The 18,689-nt window shown below is 38.6% G+C and overlaps 1 protein-coding gene across 2 annotated transcripts in view; it reads left to right on the forward strand.

Moving 5' to 3' along the window:
- Window positions 1–487: 487 nt before the first annotated feature.
- The window catches only part of LOC306865975 (insulin-like growth factor 2 mRNA-binding protein 1), a 31,902-nt gene continuing 13,700 nt past the window's right edge, over window positions 488–18,689 (forward strand). For both annotated transcript variants that reach the window (XM_079410899.1, XM_079410900.1), the window contains exons 1-2: window positions 488–1,141; window positions 2,282–2,342. In XM_079410899.1, coding sequence (XP_079267025.1) covers window positions 967–1,141; window positions 2,282–2,342 — 236 coding nt within the window. In that variant the 5' untranslated portion in view covers window positions 488–966. The remainder of the gene's footprint in view (window positions 1,142–2,281; window positions 2,343–18,689) is intronic.

Here is an 18,689-nt window from a genome sequence, read left to right on the forward strand (position 1 = left end):
TAATTAAATATTTTACTTCGCCCTGGTCGTGACCCACAGCTGACAATGCCATAAGGCTATTGGTTCGAAATACGCGTTTCATGATCAACTTTAGCCACTTTAGTGTATAAAAAAGGGCAAGGATCAGGAAAAGCAGCCGAGCAACAATCACAGAGGGGTTGCACTTACACATAGACTCTCTTAAAATTAAAAATAATAGTAAATGGCCTTTGGTCCTGTATATGGTGTCTCGTTGGAATCCGAGAAACTCTTGCAAATGCATACACTTAAGGTTAAAAGAAAACGTGGCGTTGAGCGCACAAGTAAAACTGGAGCATGTGTGAGCTAGTATGAATCTGTATGTCTGTGTGCATGACGGAGCAATGTACAGAAAACGTTCCTGTCTTTCCAAGCACAGCTTGAGAGAGAGAGAGCGCGCGCGCATAAGAGAGAGCGCGGAGGACCGGCCCCTTCTCTAGCTACTCTGAGACCACGTGATTTCTTCTTTGCAAACAAAAAAATTAGTAAATTCGACTCTGTTTTAGAGGCGGTGCCATCGCCAAGCGGTAGGATCTGTGTGACAGTGCAGGGTACAGCTTTAGGTTGAGGGGCAGCGAGAGGAAAGGATTTCTCCCGATCCTGCTATATACTCCATCGTAACAAACATCAGCTTAATTCAAACTGCTATCATTTCTACGCCGTGCTGGGAATTCGCGAAGCTTGCTACAGTGAAGAATATTTACCACTCGCCTGCAGGACTTAATCAGACTACAACGATACTGTTAGTCGAACTTTCCCCTTTTTATTTTGGATTGTCTTGCAGTTTGATTTTTTTTTTCCTCCCCGTTTTTAATTCCAACCGGCTGACATCTACATGATTTTATAATCTGCGGGTGTTTTAGTGCCTTTTTCCAAAATTAAGAGCGTTTTGCCGAAAAGTTTTATTTTAATTTCTGTTTTTTGGGGGGGAGCGTTACAGTTTTCACGATGAACAAGCTATATATTGGAAATCTCAATGAAAACGTGACCGCAGAGGACTTGGTTAAAACCTTTGAAGATTACAAGATCCCATACTCAGGACAGTTTCTCATGAAAACTGGCTATGCGTTTGTTGATTGCCCAGACGACCAATGGGCAATGAAAGCGATTGAAACATTTTCTGGTGAGTAAATTGATTTTAATGGGCCTTTCGTTACCGGTTTGCCTCTTCGCCGGTTTTCTTTCGTAACTTACCCTGGTTAACCTCCCATAAGTGTTTGGCTTGTTTATAATTCAAATTCTACTGTTTTGCTGGGGATCTCAGGTTAATTGTGAAAATGAATCAATGTTTCTACTTTTTGCCATTGAAGCCAGGGCAATGTAAGGCTCTATAGTGCAAAGGTGCCTGAGATAATGAACTTTTAAGAGCCGAGGGGTTTACAGACACTAAAACCATTCATGCACACGTCAACCACGACTTTACTTTCTTTGCTCTGACAGGTTTAAAATAACTATAATAACTATGCGTTTAGTCTACTGTAGGACGTGGTTCTCCTAAGCTCGGTCTTTAGGTTTAGTCCAGCCTACCCCGGCACAGCTATAGAATCAGGTCTCACCCCTCCCCCTTTTGGCTAATAGGCCAGTGGAGCTAAAATGAAACATGTTTCGTGAAGCTCCTATTGAGTTAACAGGCACAATGCTGAGGGATACCTTCTTGTCTTCAACACACCCGACAATGTAGCATGCTCATATGCTGACTTTAACAATGCAGTTTCAATGCATCTGTCCCACTGACCACAAAATATGGTTCTCCACATATGTAGCATGTGCTCTATATAGCACGAAGGTCGCCATGCCGATAAGGATCCAGTTAAAACTATCCACCACATGAAGTCACGGTTAATATTAATTCATCTTCAGCTGTTCTTTTTATCGCCATATGCCTCTTAGGTCTCAACTAGACACGAACAACAAATAATAGCCTACACGTTTGGATTCTGTCATGCAGTTGACGCAAATAGCTTGTGTAGCCCTGAGTAGTGAACCTTGAAAGCGTCCTAAGAATTTTGTCATTTATTTATTTAAGTTTAATTACTTTTATGAACACCCACCCTTGCGAACCCAACACCTCAAAAGCTCGTTTAGGCCTTTCGCAACGCAAGTTATACAGTAAAAAAATATGCATATAGAAATATTTGAGGCACACATTTATTATGTTTTAGTTTTAAAGTTGTCTTGGATTTATAAGGGCCATTTGAGGTCTTATTTTGTGAGTGGGGTAAAAAAAAATAGGAAAAAAAAAATATTTCTTTCCTTTTTCCAGGTAAAGTGGAACTTCACGGCAAACGAATTGAGGTCGAACATTCTGTCCCTAAGAAGCAGAGGTATTTGCTTTCTCTTGATAGTTCGACAGTTGTTTTCTTACTGTACTGTATAAAAGCTGAATGTCTGTATGTCGTGCTGTGGATGTTACAAATATGTGTACTGTGTAAGCTGGATCTCGCTGTGTGCTTAAATTGCTGTTTGGTTGTAACAGTTAAGTAGTTGTTACTTTTTAAGAGGCTATCTCTGTAAGTGAATATTCTTTGTTTCTCTTCACGTGGCGGATGGTATAGTGCTTGGATGTTCAAAGTGGCATATGCTCGTAGCATTAAACCACGTGCTGTTACACGCACACTTACTACAGCGCTATATGGCAGTCGACTCCACGTTAGGCATATGCGTGCATATTTGTCAAACATGTAATAATGCTGGTCTCCGTGTCATTTCAATCACCTTTTCCCTGTTGATTAGGCCTTGGCCTACTGTAAGGCCTAGGCCTCGGTGCTTGATTCGTTTAAACAATTCATGCAACACAGATTTAGTTTTCTAGCCCGCTGTGGTTTTAAAAGCTGCTATTACTTTGGGGCACCATCATTGTTCGTGCGTTTGTTCGGATATTTAAAGGGTAGCCTTTATAGGGAACGCTTCTTCAGTTCAGCGCTGGAGAAACAAAGCATGACTATATTCCATAAACTACAATTTGAAAGATTTGTCTAAATGATCATTTATCCGTGTTTCTGCCGATAGTTTTGAGTAAATGTGGATACGAGCGTGCAACTTTTGCTGTTTAAAATTAAAAAAATGATCTTCAGAAATGTATTTATTTGTGTTGTGGGGAGTTTGCATGGCTCGCAGAAGACTGTTTATGTGGAACAAAAAGGTCTCCCCCTTCGTCCCCACCCAGCTCAACTCTCCTTCTTACCTCTTTACACCCTAAACGCATTTTTTTCACAACCACCCGAGCTACACCTGTTAACCTGGCGTATAACTCGATGGTATATTCTTTTAAAACGTTGCATCCTATATAGTAAAACGATAATGTGCTAAATAGTACAAATAAATAATGTGCAGTGAATATTTTCAATTCTGCTGTTCATGTTTCAATAATTCTGTGGTAGGTACAGTTGATACATTTACGTTGTTTTGATGGCCGCTTTCTAACCAGTGCTTTGTCCTTTTACGCGCTGTAGTCATAAACCTGTTTACTACTGACAGACGTGTTGTGTGAACTTATGCTTTGCATATTTAATATTACACTCCACATATGATAGGCCTATAGCTGTTTTTATTTTTTAATGCATATTTGTCATGCAGAGGCTTAGCGTGTGTCCAAATGTATATCCTGATAAAGCGGATTTTTTATAAAATTATCATGAATTAATTCGTAGCAGATATACGTTTTTAACAGACCTTAATGGCACCCGTTGTGATTAGTGTTGGGAGGCCAACGGTACACTGATAGTATGACACGTGGTCGCCATCAGTGTGAGGAGTAACCAACGTCAGCAATTGAGAAAATGGCGTACAATGTATCCCTGTCGAAGGCTCCATTTGAAAACACTGGGGCATGAATATGAATGGGTGCAAATGCATATTTACAAATTCATTTGATAGCGCCATGTAAACAGTTTACTAATCCGTGAACTAATCCTTGATATAATTGCTAGGTGAGATATTTTAGCTAAAAAAGACGTTTTGCACTTAAACACACCTATTTTGCCATTTACGTTTATACTTAAGGAACTTTTTCCCCTCTCTGTGTGCCTATGATAATTGTAGAATTCTCATAGTCTGCTCCGGTGTGACGCTGTGTGGTTCTTTTGAGTTGAAAATTCCATTTAACCAGAACGCGCGCGCGCACATACACAACACAACCAGAGTTGTGGAAAATGCATTAGAAATGTTAATTAGGGTGGAACTGTTACTCGTCGCCATTTTGATAAATGTCTTTGTGCGGCTGGCCTCTGAGGTGCGGGACTTTAAAAAGCAGCGTACACCCCCAGGTCAGCATACATGTTGATTTGACCCTTTGTTGTGTTGTATGCGTATGTGCTGGTGGAATTGTGACTGTCCAATTCAAATAGATATATTTTTGCTTAATTTTTGCATGGATGCATTTCAGTTGCTCCAGGTTTTATGTGTTGCTTTGGAGAAGTGTGAATGTAGGATAAGTAACAAGATTTGGGGTGGGGTAGAGGGTCAGAGCAGCTCCTTTCCTATTGTGCACACCCCTTAGTTTGGTAACGTTATGGGTCTGTCTTATGTAATGCTCCTAAATTAGAAAGAGGTCTTATTGTTGAAAATAAATAATTAAAACTTGTAAAAACATCAAGACCACCAAAAGCTGATATCAAGAGCATTTGTATTCAGTTGTTTAAAGTGATATGCATGTAAAGTAGTTGTTGGTAAAACTGACATTAAATGTATGCAAAGAATACAGTGAAGACCATAGAGGGTGTAGTGAGTAAGCCATAATGTTTTGTGCATAGAGCTGTGTGGGCGGCTCCATGTCTCACGCCTGGAGTTTCTCCCTGCTTTATGTAATGCTGCATTGGTGTGACGGGGCCATTTGCAATGGCTTGATGGGCCACTTTTGAAGTCATTCGGTAGGAGAGATTTAGAGACAAGGGGAAGAGCCACACCTTTATGACAATACCGGGTGTTAAAAGTGTAACAATGGCCCTTCCCCCTTCTTCCAGATGCTACTCTGCGTGCTCCCTTCCCCTTGTAAGCACTTATCAAGGTCCAGAAAGCAACATGTTTTTTTTTTTTGCTGCAACATTGTTGCTCTCTCTCTCTCAAAAAAAAAAATTAACAGTAGAATATTGACAAATTGTGGCAGAGGCTAATTCTTTGTGAACTGAATAATGCAGTAGCGAAGTAGTGCTAGAGGCCAGTGTGGTGGAAGCCGTTGGTATAGAACTGCAATAGAAATATATTTTTTAAAAATTTCAATAAGAATGTTCTTTGGGAAACGTGAACTGGAATGTATTTCCAAAATGGCAGTCTAAAGTAATGTAGCTGCTCATCTGACTGTATGTATTTGTGAGTGGTAGGAAAAAAATTGTTACTGAAGTTCTGAAACTGAAGTTGTGTTACTGAAAGCTTCAGGTTTCTTGATAAATAGTGAAAGGGAAGACCTGTTGAGGTGTATTTGTGTGTGTGTGTAGTAATTTCTTCCCGTTGAGCTGTTTTTGTCTCATGTTATTCTGTATTGAGACCGTACGCTGTTGATTTTTCTTTCAAGTGCTCAATTTTGTTGAAAGCCAGAGTTTGTCATTTACCATGGCCCATGTTTGCTGTCAAATCCATAGTGATTAAAATAATAAATCCAAAATATAATTTTAAAGAGCAACTAAAAATTAATTGTCTGCTATCTTGCAATTTAGAGAGTGCTGTAAATAGCCAGCTTTTTAAAAATAATACACCCAATATCTAACAAATGCTTTGGTTGCTTTGACTGAAGGAAAAACCTACAGGCTTACAGCAGGGCTGAAATAACAGCAGTTTTGTTGAAGTAACTCTTAAGTAAAGATTTGTGCATTTAAAGTAGCTACGTCTCACCAGACCTTTGCAAAGTGGATTCAGAGAAAAAAAAAAGGGGAGAAAAAAGAAAGCTTCAGCTTTGAATCGAATCGCAGTGTTTCGCCGGGTAAATAAACGAGCGTGTTGCAATTGCATGCTCAGGCAGTCTGAAGCCACACTTGCCTGCTCTGTCCTCTCTCTCTTGCTCCCTCCCTCCTTTTCTCTCTGTCCTTTTCTCTCCATCTCCGCTTGTGATTGTAGTACTACAGAAGGCAGGGGGAGGGGTTTTTACGAAGAAGGAGGTGCGACCAATCGGGGGCCAGGAACACCTGTGTGCAGTTTCTCAGAAGCCGTTGACGGTGCTGCACACGAGGCAACCTCGTTCTCATTCTTCCTCACTCGCTCTCTCTCTTTCTCCCAGCAGCGTGCTTGCTTGAGTGTAGTTTTTTTCCCTTTTCTTTTCCTGGCTTGCACTCTTTTCCTCTTTTTGTCCCTCTGTATTGCATAGGCTGTATTTCCTTCTGCTGCGAGAGAACATGCATTTTTGATTGATTCCCACATTTGCAGAACGTGCAGGCAGTCTTGTAAGTTTGGTCATATGATGTGCTACTCGCAGGGCTTGCCTGAGCAGGAAGAGGGAGGAGAGGAGGAAAGAAGAGAGGAGAAGAGGAGAGGAGGGGGTGGGGATTGAGGAGGGAATGCACAGCAGCACTTCCTTGTGGGCTTCCCTTTTTCTGCTGTTACCGAGAGCGATTCTCTCAAAACGACCGTTGTTTTGAACAGGGGAAATAGAAGGATGAGGGACAAAGGGAAGAAGGCTCATAGCACATAGACATGGTGAAAATGTGAAAGTTAATTGTGCGCTGTGCCTTTAAGAGCACACCTCCCATTTTAACCCCTTACCAATGTGTCCTCTTCTCTCCCCCTTTCCCTATTTTGAACCATCTGTGCTGTGCTTTTTGAAAAGGATCGAAGTCCCTTTACCTCAGCTTTGGACTAGCATTCAGTACCACAAGCACGTTCACACCCTCAAGGGCTTTTACACAAAAAATGGGCTACAATACATGATAAAAATGAGTGTATGTATATTTATTAGAGATATGTCTCCTAATAAACACTTTTGATGTTCGTTGAGAGTTGGATCAATAGTGTTGGTAAGACCTAATTCTTGTTCTGGTCCAATGGAGAATAAGAACATTCTTTCTCTCCTTGTCCGTTGATAACATTTGTGACACGAGGCTCCAGAAACCCTCTCTCAAAGATGAATATATTCACCACAGAGGCTTGCTGTCACAAGGCAGCGTGAACAGGTGGATGGGACTTGGCTTGAAGTTCAAATCATTGGTTGGCGCCATTTTGCAGCATGGCTGCCCAAGTTGTTGTGGGACGGGTTTCAGGGTCTCAGATTTCTTCATTTTTTGCAGCATATCTAAAATGTAAAATTATTAAATTTTGGCACCGATTTAGAACATTTACATGTTTTTATTTAAATTGTAAACGCTGAATAAATTTGACTTCTGTTGTGGCAAATAAAACAAGTTCACGTTATGTTCAAACTGTTGACTTTTCTCCAAAAAATGGTGCCATTCGTGCTTCTTTGACAGGCTTGACATCCTGGATGAGAATTACTTGTGAATTCTCAAGCGTACATTTTTTAACCTAACCTTGTTGTTTTCTTTTGAACGTTCAGATAGCATTGTGGGTATTTCTACAGAGTGCAGTGGGACAGTCTAGATGTGCGTGTAGGTCTGTGTTTTTTATTTTTTAGTGTCTGTGTGTGGGAGGGGATGTGAGACTAGGGGTGTTTCCCAAGGGGAAAAAAAGTTCATGGTGGTTTACCCCTCTGAAGTATGGGCCCCCTGTTTGCCCCATCCCCCCCAATGACTCTTTATTTCTCTGGTGAACAGGCTGTTCTGAAGGCATCGCCATCATAAACACTGGCGAACAGGGGTGCCCCTTGAACCCAAAATTCTTTACATTTTTCTTTCTCCTTTTTTCCCCCAAATGGACTAGTGAACATGTATTAAGTGCCTGGGTCAAAGGATATATGATTTTGACTGAATGTTGACTTCATTGCATATTTAAATGGATGCTCTGCTTGTTTAGGAGTGAAATAAATGAGTGTGTTCCAAATAGTTTTTGTTGCACTGTAAATAATGAAGCTATTTTGCACATTGTTCTTCCGCAGGATGTGTGTGTTAAAATGCTGATGGCTTAAATTCCTGCACTATTTGTGATCTTGATCCTGCAAATCAAGCACAGCAATTGAAATGTTTATTATTCTACATATTGCCATTTTCTATTTACCCTGTTATATATTTGAATATTGTTAAAACTGGCTAGATGTACTTTGTTTGCTTTTTTGTATTAGTGTTAGTTAAACAGCATGTTCAAGAAACATCTTTCAAATCACACGCTTTTTGATTGCCATCTCTCTTTAGTTACTCTTTCATACCTACTTTGCCTTTGCAATTATATTAAGGTATACAGGTCCCTCAAATCAATCCTATTTTTCCTGAGTATTTCCTGACTCGCACCTAATTTCTGTGGAATTGGGTTGTAATAGAAGAAAACTGTCCACCATCATAGGATGGTGAAAATTAGGCTTGTGACATTTTCATGTGGCTCATAAAGATTTCTTGTGATGCCTGCATGGTGTCATCTTCCAGCACCCCAAAAACTTTTCTACCATACAAGCTGCTATTAATAGCTGTACTCTTTTAGTGAATTGATTGAGCATATAATTGTTCCTTGCACCTACAAAATAATTAGAAACTAAATTAATATCCAATTAGGTTGCATTTGTTTTCGTACATTGCAACGTAACAGAAACGGATAATTATTTGAAAGCTCTTTCTCCCTGTTACATTAATAATTCAAAAGGAGAAAAATCGCAGAAAATTTAAAAATGAGGATATGACTCAAGTCCTACAGAATCACATTACTGCTGGATTAATCATCACAAGAACGTTACACCGCGTATTATTTTCTCTTTAGTGACCATCTCCCCTCTGTCTTTGTATGTATAACGTATGCATTTTTATAATGTATGTAATGTATGTTTTAGAGAGCTGTGTGCCAGCTAATTATTAATTGGATGCTGACCCGCCATAGCTAGCTTTTCACACCGAATAAACAGAACATTTTGGAAGTGTAAAACTCTACTTGAATATCAGAATTAAATGTAAATTCACTATCTATTTTGTAAGTGCATGTTATTAATCTTATAATTCGTCCATGCATGTTTTATTTTAAAAAAAAAAGTTTACCTGCAGTTTTTAATAAATGATCATAACTGGGTTTTCCAGTGAAACGTCATACTTACTTCTCTAGTGGTGTTTCCAGTCATTTAGTCCACTTACACCCTGCAGATGAGTTCAGCGCTCACATTTCAAAATCTAGTCAACAGATTTTTTTTAAACTTTCTGATAAATCATGCCACTTGGATGTACGACATAGGGAAGAAAAGATTGATCAATGCTTCAGTTACATCTCAACTTTTATGTTTGTTTGCATTAAGATTAGTTTTGATTTGTTTGTAATGTTCAGTCTGTTCCTTCATGTTAGTGAGGTCCACACATATTTAGGTTCTTGTAGCAGTATTTCAGCTAGCATTTAACTGTCGATATAAATGAACAAAATCAGAAGTTTGCAGTTGTTTAATTGCTTAATTTTATTGAAAATTCACCATAGGCGTAGAAGCATGAAAGTGGCAGAGAACGTACATGGCTTGTTCGTGTCTTTACCCCTTTCTCCTTCATGAGGCCATAGAGACCAGTCTTCTCTTTTTATGCTATTTTCTCTCTGTATCCCTCTTCTTCCCCCTCCCTCTCTTCTTCCACATTGCAATTCCTTACTGAGTCCAAATCACTTAAAATGGAGCCTCTAGATCACATGGCCTCGTAACAGGCATGTGCTGGTATGGTCATGCTATCCCCCTTCACACACACACACACACACACACATGCATTTTAAAAGCATAGAAAGGGGGGAGGGGCTGGCAACACTCCCCTTAGACATACATGGAGTCATACCTTCCTCTTACAGTGTAGAACGAAGGCCTTCTCAGGCGGAGGAGAGCCACCATGTGTGTATACATTACGTACACATAAATACATTACTATCCATCATATTTTCAGATTGCATGCAATTATATGTGATGGCATTCAGAGCAACATTTCAGTGGACTTTATGCTCCTGATCATTTCTGTGCAATCAAACAAGTGCGTTCATATATTGATATAACATAGTACAAAGGTTGTCGTGAAATAGAGAATAGATTTAATTTGATTTTTTTTAATTCTCCTGCAAAAAAATGGTGTTCGCTTTGTCTTGTTTGTGGATGATTTGATGGTATGCTATGCTATTTACAGCCAGGAGAGAGTTGTTTAAAAAAAAAATATTTTTTTTCTTTTTATCTAATACGGTTTTAATTCAGTAGTATTTAGGAAAATTAATTATTCCCATTTTAAATTTGTTACTTTGTGTAGCTTTACTCATGAGGCTGTCCTGTTGACTACTGTGCACTTTTAACTTAATTTGTAACCCTTTTGAATTGACTTAACTATTTTCCCTCCAAAGAAACCAGTCGAAGACAAACTGAATGTAAGATAGGAGAGATAATGAAGACCGGTAAGAGGAGAGTGTTGGGTTAGGAGATTAAAAAATAACATCCGGGGTTGACGTCACACTTTGCAAAGAAGAAGGTCCTTCATGTGAAGAAACTGGCTTTGAAAGAAAAGTTTTCTTGGTTCAAGACACATTTGCTAGATTTACTTAAATTTCAGATGGATGACAATGAACCAATTTATTAGATATTCACCAAGTAATTTACTGAATTGTTTTGACTTTTTAGAGATAGAATATTGTTTTCAAACCTTATTTCAATTTAAAATGGCAGTATTTTTCAAACTTTGTTTGAAACATGTATAACTACTGTCTAAGTAAAAATACTGAAGTGAGGTATACAGTGAGAAATTTTCATTTTTACCTTTTAGATATTTATATAAACTGCATTAAAAAACTGTACAACAACATTTCAGAGTTCTTAATATTTTGTCCGAAATGTATTTATTTGTTTTAATGTTCACTTGTTTGTTTGTTTGTTTGTTTTAATTTAAAAAAAAAGAAATGAAATGTGCTTAAAGGAAAAGCAAAACTTGTGAAGTCTTAAGTATACTTGCTGCATTTAAAGTTTTGTTTCTAACAGGGCAATTAAATATGAGCCATAAATATTTTGTGAATGAAAATATTTAATTTGTTTGATATGTTATATGTTGTACATTTTTTTTTGATTAATTCAAAGTTTGAAAAAAAAAAAAATATGGAAAGGTCAACAAAATTAACAATTTGAATTTAATAATCAAATAACTGCCTTAAAAGAAACGCCCTGTTTGTCTTGACCTGAGGATATTATTTTTTTTCTTAAAAAAAAAAAAAGCCTGAGACTTTGAATCAAGTTAGGCTATAAATTTGACAACAGTAGAAATCTCAGTGTGTGGTAATTGATAGTTATTTGTTTCTTCGGTTTTGTTAAGATGGGAAGTGGGAAATAAAACACAGTTTCAGACAAAATAAATGAATAAACCTGAAATTGAATTTGATGGCCTCATAAACTGCATTTTTTTCATTCATTTATATATAATACACCTGAAATGGGAACAAGGCAAACTACTTGAAATGTAACACGTGTTGATGCTTATTTGACTTGAACTATCCTTTTATGAAATAGATGATGATTTGTTTGAGAGAAACTATGTAAACTATGCTTTATGCGGGTCGAAAATGAGCTGGCCTTGCGAAATCTATATAAACCGTATGCACAAGATAATATCAGACTTCTCCCTGGCGTGTTCATTCACATTTGCAGAGTTTAAGGCATATAGACTAGGATTCTCCAGCGAGTCATGTGCTTCAAATGTGACTTTGCCCAACAGCGTGAACTCTCTTATATGATATAGATTGCAACTAGATGTGCTGCTTCGAGTATGAAAGAATGAATTATTTACATCCGTAGATGAGCTAATCATATTCATGATCAGTTCTGAATGGAACGAAATAATTTATTTGAAATTATTCCCGGGCTTTTATTACCAGAACATGATGGAAACTATTCATTTGCTGATCTTTACGCGGAAAATCCATAGACTACAAGCTGTGCTCTTGAAGAGGACCGCACTGGAAGCGGTGCGAGTCTTGACAAAATCGTTATTAAACCGTGCTGAGTCAGGTGCACTGCATTGTGGCACATATAGCCTGGATGCTCGGTTCTGTACGAGACAGTTTCTGTTCCGTTCCACACCCCCTATTTCCTCGTGAACGTGCAGATCTCCTCTTCTCTACCAACCCCCTCCGTTCCTCGGCGGTGGGCGGTACAGTGACTGTGCGCACCGCCTCTTTCACGGCGCTATAGTACTCTCGAGTAGCCCGGTGACTTTATGAATGAAGGCAGGTCTCCCCTCGCTGCCTGCGAGAAGCTGAAGCCACAGCGCGGCGTGCGTAAAGGGGAGTGATCCAGAGAAGCGCGAGCGTTGTGCGCCTGCTGCACTGCAGGCAGTCAGTCATCTAAAGGCAAAATCCTCACATTAGTTCGATGTGGCTCAAATGAAGGCGCTGGTAAATGTAGTTTAATGCGGAAAACAGCAGCCTAGCTACGTTACTGCTGGATGAACTCGTTGATAACTCCTACATAACAGCACACACTTTACGGTGCAACAGCAATGCATTATAATGTAGTTTAAAAGGGGAGGATGATATTAGAGTTTGAATCCATCAAATAAAATAGCAACCTTAGAGCTAGCCTATTCATGATTGGTTTTTGTACGCTCATATGTAGAACTAACGCAATTTTCACACGCACGGTCTTTGTTTTACGCATTTTGCAATAGCAGCCTTACGACACACCACATTTCGCGCTGGATGCTTATTCGGCTCCTATATGTTACCTATAGTTTTCTAGCACATTCTGCGCCTGCTCATGTGACTGAGGTTCATTGTGGTAATTGGGCGTTGTCAGTGGAAGATGGCTGAACGCACGCTAGCCCACATTGTTGAGATGTATCCAGGCCTGTGTTACTCACTTTGAACAAGAATTTCCGTCTGGTTTTGTTGTGGTACGAGAGAACCAAATAGTACGAGTTTGCTTCACGTAAACATCCTCGCGTACCTGTGCGCGTGGGATATAAACACAGAACAAAAGACGCAGCTTAAATAATTGGTGGCTAGGCTGTGCATTTTAGTGCCTGTATTTATTGCGTGCTTCATGATTCACTGGAGCCTATATTTAAATTATTTGGTAACTTTTACAGATAAGTTTTTTTTTAATATGCCTGTATTTTCATTTTATAATTTAAATCCTCTAATGAAGCTAATTGTTAAATTGGGTATGATCTTTTTTTTCTTTTTTAATGCGCTCTTCATGCAAAATGCGTAACTAGTAGATATCAACTGAAATAAAGCTGCTTAACTGTTTTGTCAGTCTTATTTGTCAGCATTATAATTGTGCAGACTTAATAATAAGAATAATAAAAAGTTTGAGATTTTTACTACTTTTAAAATGTAAACTGAATATGAGCAATTAGACTAAACCGCTGTAAGTGTATTTGTCAGTAAATGAAACTGCGCGAGACTGAGAAACTTAAAAAAAGAAGAAAATCAATTAACACGTGTGATTATCTGATTAAATCATGAGCATGTGTTTTTATCCAAAAACAGCTCAAAGGTGATTTCGTGACTTTTGCAGCTGAAGTGCAATCTGACATTTCATTTCTTCCTGAACACTTGGCTTTCATGAAATGGCGAGACACGGAGTATTTGCATACGTGTTTATTAAAAACACACAAGTTAAAAACATTAATTAACATTCTACACTCTAATGTATATCGTTGATGAGCTTAGAAACTTGATTGACGCACAAAAGTCTTCCGGACATTTATTTACAGCCTGTTTGTCAAGATTGCCTCGGTTAGTTAAGCGTCAGACCTCCTCATTTATTCTTAAATCGTGTGATTTGTTCTGTGTAAAGCAACTTTGCGTGTGGATTAATCACAATGCAACCGTATTTGCTCATTTTGAGCTCACTTTCTGTCTCTTCACTCAGTTTGTAGTCAGTCATGCTGTCTGTCCCGTGTTCTGCTCCTGAGTCACAAAATGGAGGCGCACGAGCGCTTCCATCTTCTCCACAGCAGAGCGAAGCATGAACTTTGACCCAAACTAAGGGTATATCACCTTTTGCAAACTAAATGGATCGCTGAGTTGTTACTTTCTACAGTTGTTTCTCACACACCACCGACCAAACCAACCCCTCCCGAGGGGGAAATGCCTATACATTTGGAATTTTTTAGAAAGACGCAAAGGCGCTTGTGCTTGAGCGCCTTTTCTCTGTGTAGCGCATAGATATGCGATGCGATGTTTACGTGAATATCGTACAAGCCGAGATTAGTTGCTTCAATTATGTCAGTGTGTGTGAAACTGATAAAACATTTAGACAATTCCTTGTGTTATTGCTGATGAATTATGATTCAGACAACGCCCCTTTTTCAACAAGCCTCTTTACTTGTCTGGGGGCATGTTCAGCAGAAAGTGATGTGTATATATAATTTTTTTTTGAGCATTTTCAATAGTTTTTTGTTGTACACCACACATTTAATAAAGACTTTAATATTTCCTGTTTTATGTCCTGCAATCCCTTCCCCCTTTTTAACTGAGCCACCATACCTCAGAATAATCTGCGGCCTCTTTGAAAAGTTCAGTTGTTTGCTAGTAACCCCAGTCCTCTGCCCTGCCCTGCCCTGCCCTACGGCTCTTTTTAACGTCCCGGCCAAAGCGTTCCCCGTCCACATTGGGGTCAAAGGTTGAGATGCAAGGTTGAGAACTACTTGCAGACAAAACTCTTTGTTGATAAAATGAAATCTCTCTGTCTTTCTCTCTCTCTCTCCATTCCCCATGGCTCTCTGTCTCAGTCAAATGGCCAAAGGAGAGAGGGAGAGAAAGAGAGGATGACTGATGAGAGGGAGGGGTGTTTCACATGATAATGTGCAGGAAAGGACCTCAGGTTCTCTTCGCTTCACCCCCACCGGCTGCCGTTTGCATTCCTCAGCTGAGCATGTCGCTCCCTGCACATTGTGACATGCTTAAAAATATGCAGTCGAAGGCAGAGTGCTTTCCCTGTGCTGTTGGGCTCATGCAAGTCAACAACAATTTTAGTTCTAAACTCTAAAAAACATTTTGAAATAATCAGGAATTTACTTTAAGTGGTTTACTTGCCTGATGATTCTAAACTTGGATTGTGTAGATTTCAAATCATTGCTAAACTGTTTGCTATATCAAGATCACCGATAGAAAGAGAATGTGAAGATTCATTGTTGGTCTTGTAATTCATGTATTTTTAGCAGATTTTAATTGTATTTAACTAGCATTCATATGCTTTTTTGTTTTTTGACAGTGAGGGAATACTTTTCCTAATTAAACATTTTTTATTGCAGTTCTTTGTGAGAGAACTGAATTTAGGCAACAACAAAAAAAGCATAAACTTTATCAAACATAAACTGTGAATCTTCTGTTTGAATTAATTAGAGAAGCCTAAGCTTCAGACTAAACATCACAAAAGTATCATACTGTTTATCTGAAATCACAAAATGGTTTCTCTCTCTCGCTCTCTCTGTCTTTTTTTAAATCAGTGTGTGATGTTACTTTATGTGGAGAATGACATAATCTTGTGGTGTAGCTTGTAATGAAAAGCAGTACTTGTTTTGTTGTTTTTCTCACTTTATCCATCTTTTGGAGTTCATTGGTTTGATAATATTTGTCTAATTTTGATTTATTTTAATATATCTAATGACAAACATCTGGCTTACATCCTTGCAACTGTTTAGATCAGTTTCTGTGAAGGCTTGCTCCTCAAATCTTTGTTTGTCAAATCCATTTTAGAAAGACACTTTCAGTCACTGGTCACTTTTGCATGGACTATGAAAAATTTATTCTGATTTTCCTGCTTGCCAGTAGCATACATTTTTTTTTTACTGTCACTTCTCTATAGCAGCCTATGAGAAGTTACAATTTATCTCAGATCAAGGTAGCATGATGCAACTTCCTTTTCTGTTACATTTGAATGCATGAATGGCAACAGATACATTTCTACTTCTTGGATGGCAATGTAATATATATATACACACACACATACACTTATACATATATATTTATGTATGTTTGAGTGTGTGTGTGTACGTGCGTACCTAATTATGAATAATATTTATGAATTTATCAGTTTATAATGATGCATTTATTGAATATACACTTTTTCCTGCAGTAGCTTATTGATATTCAGCTGCATTTACTGGATTCATATTCTGATAATAATTTCCTAATTTTAAAGAGAAAAAAAGTTTAAGACATTTTTATTCTTTATAAGCCGTTATTTAATTCAGGACTTGAAAAATTCAAATCAAAATACAAAAATGATCAGTAACTTAAATCTAAGTCCCAGATTTGATGGTTTAATACAGACCGTGTCCACTACTACCATGCTATTGGCCAGCACCAGTGTTCAACGGCAAGAGGCAGCTTTTAGAGGCGGGAGATTTATTTTATTGGTTTCATTGTTATACGACTGTATTGCTGGGGCTGGCAGTAAGCAGTGTATTGCCCCTCACTCTCTTCTTCTGGTATGCTACGGGTTGCATCAGCATGTGTTGATTGTTAAGCTTGGGGAGTGACCTTTCACCTCTCAGAGGAATATGGCAAGGGGAAAAAAGCAGAGCGGAGAGGGTGAGGGAAGGCCTATCAGGTAATGCAGAGCAGAAAGCTCCACAGGGAGGAGTGTAGAAAGAGGGAACGAGAAACGGTGAGAAGAAAGCAGGAAAAAGGGGGGATGGGACGTCTGTTATTTCTGGTGAAGTTGTCTCACCATCGCTGCTACTCTCTACACCACTTTGATTTATGGCTTAACCCTTGCTGTTCCATTCAGCGCCTGAAACCACCGGGTCTGGTCCCCCCGGCCGAGAGGGTATCTCCGACGGCACCCATAGCTTTCTACACGGCCACCAAGCTGAACTCCTTAACTATGTTACCAGGACGTTTTCATTGACTCGAGGAACCTCCACGTCCATCTAGACCTTAAGCAGCTTACTTCGTCCTTCGGTGGACTTGCTGTAACGCAAAGAGCAGGAAAGGGATGTGTGTGGACGTTAGGATCCGCCCCTTCCCCTCCCACACTTACCCGCCATTTTCAGTGTTGGCTGCAGAGGCCTTGCTGTATACGAAGCTCCTCTAGCTGTTTACTGACTGAAGTTCTGATTCATGTCGTTCCTCTGCCTACCACTGTCACAGTGCATCATATTTAAAAGCTGGTTTAGCTTTGTATCATTTTGGTTTATCATCAGTTTAATTGGCCTAGTAAAAATTACACTTCTGTGGGTTTTTTAAGCACTATGTCTAGCAAACTCTTCTTGGTGTGAAATATTTCTGCAGAGCTATAAATATAAGCTTTGCTGTGCTGAGTAATCACAGTCTGCTTCTCTTTTTTTTCCTAGTTGATTTCTATAGAAATACTATGTTTTTGTATATATCTAATAATTTATTTATCTTGCATTTGTATTTGAATATATAAAGAGTGTTTGTAAAAAGACAAAAAGTAACTTTTGTTTAAAAATGATTGAAAATTTTGATAAAAAAATGTGGTTTATCCTATTTATTCATTTTCTTTCAGGAATGTTTAAAAAAATGTAGCTATAGATATATAAAATCCAGTGCAGTGCGGTTATGTGAAACAACCTGGCTGTTTAGTAAATCATAGCTTATTTTATTTTTATATAGCATATATATACACATAACAACCCCCCCCCCCCTTTTTTTTATTTTTTTTATTAATAGTATTCAAACCAACAGTCTTTTTAGCCCAAATTATAGGTTTCACCAGTGCTTTAGATTTTTGCCTTTTATATTGAATAAAATTATTTTTTAAATTCTCCAAATTGCAGAACTCCATTATCTGCATGAGCGAATGCATGATGAGTTACGCATGGTTCGTTTAGTGAATTTGTAGCCTCTCCTAAATGTTTTAGAAAGTATCTGGGATGCAGTTTATTTCCAGATCCCTCTAATGCCCAAATGCAATTGAATTACTGTGCAAGTACAAGTTGATATTTTGCTACTTGAATATGTGGTTAAATTGAGTAAATTTAGGTTGATTTATTGGTCAACAATGTAGATTGTGAAAGTGTGTGTGTGTGAGGTGAATGAATGTATAAGTCATGGAGGAGGGGTTAAAGATGCAAGTGAAGGCTCTTTTCTTGCTGGCATATTGTTTCTCTTTTTCCTCTCTCTTTTTTCTGCTTATCTGCCCTTCCCCCTTTTTTAAATCAACCTCACCTCTGATTGGCTGAGGTGTCAATGGCTCAAAGCAAGACAGGAAGTTGCTCGTTGAGGGTTGTGACTTCTAAGGGGCTAGTTTTGACTTCCTGTGTACTGGGTTTCCTGTTGGACCTCTTGCACGATGGGCCTTGAATGGTTAATTAGTGTTGGATCACTACATTTTGTAGTTTTAAGTCCCATAATTAAATGCCACTTAGGACTTTGTTCTTGCCCCCTGACGTTGACCTAAATGTACGCTAATGTAAACTACAAATCACATTTTATCTCCACTATTGTTGGTCAAACTGTTGTAGCTCCCTGTATTTACATCTTCAAACCGTCTTCAATGATTTCTTCATTTCTCCCAGTTCCTTTCTCCAACATGTTACTTCATAAAGAAAAGAAAACTCCACATACACAGCTGACAGAACATAATTCCCAGTGTCTAAAGCTTTTAAGATGATGGCGCATGGTAAAGCTTGTAGAACAGACACAGTTCACTTTTTTAATACAGTGTATCCATTGAGAGCGATGTT

The sequence above is a fragment of the Barbus barbus genome (assembly GCF_936440315.1).
Source record: "Barbus barbus genome assembly, chromosome: 4".
NCBI lineage: Eukaryota > Metazoa > Chordata > Actinopteri > Cypriniformes > Cyprinidae > Barbus > Barbus barbus.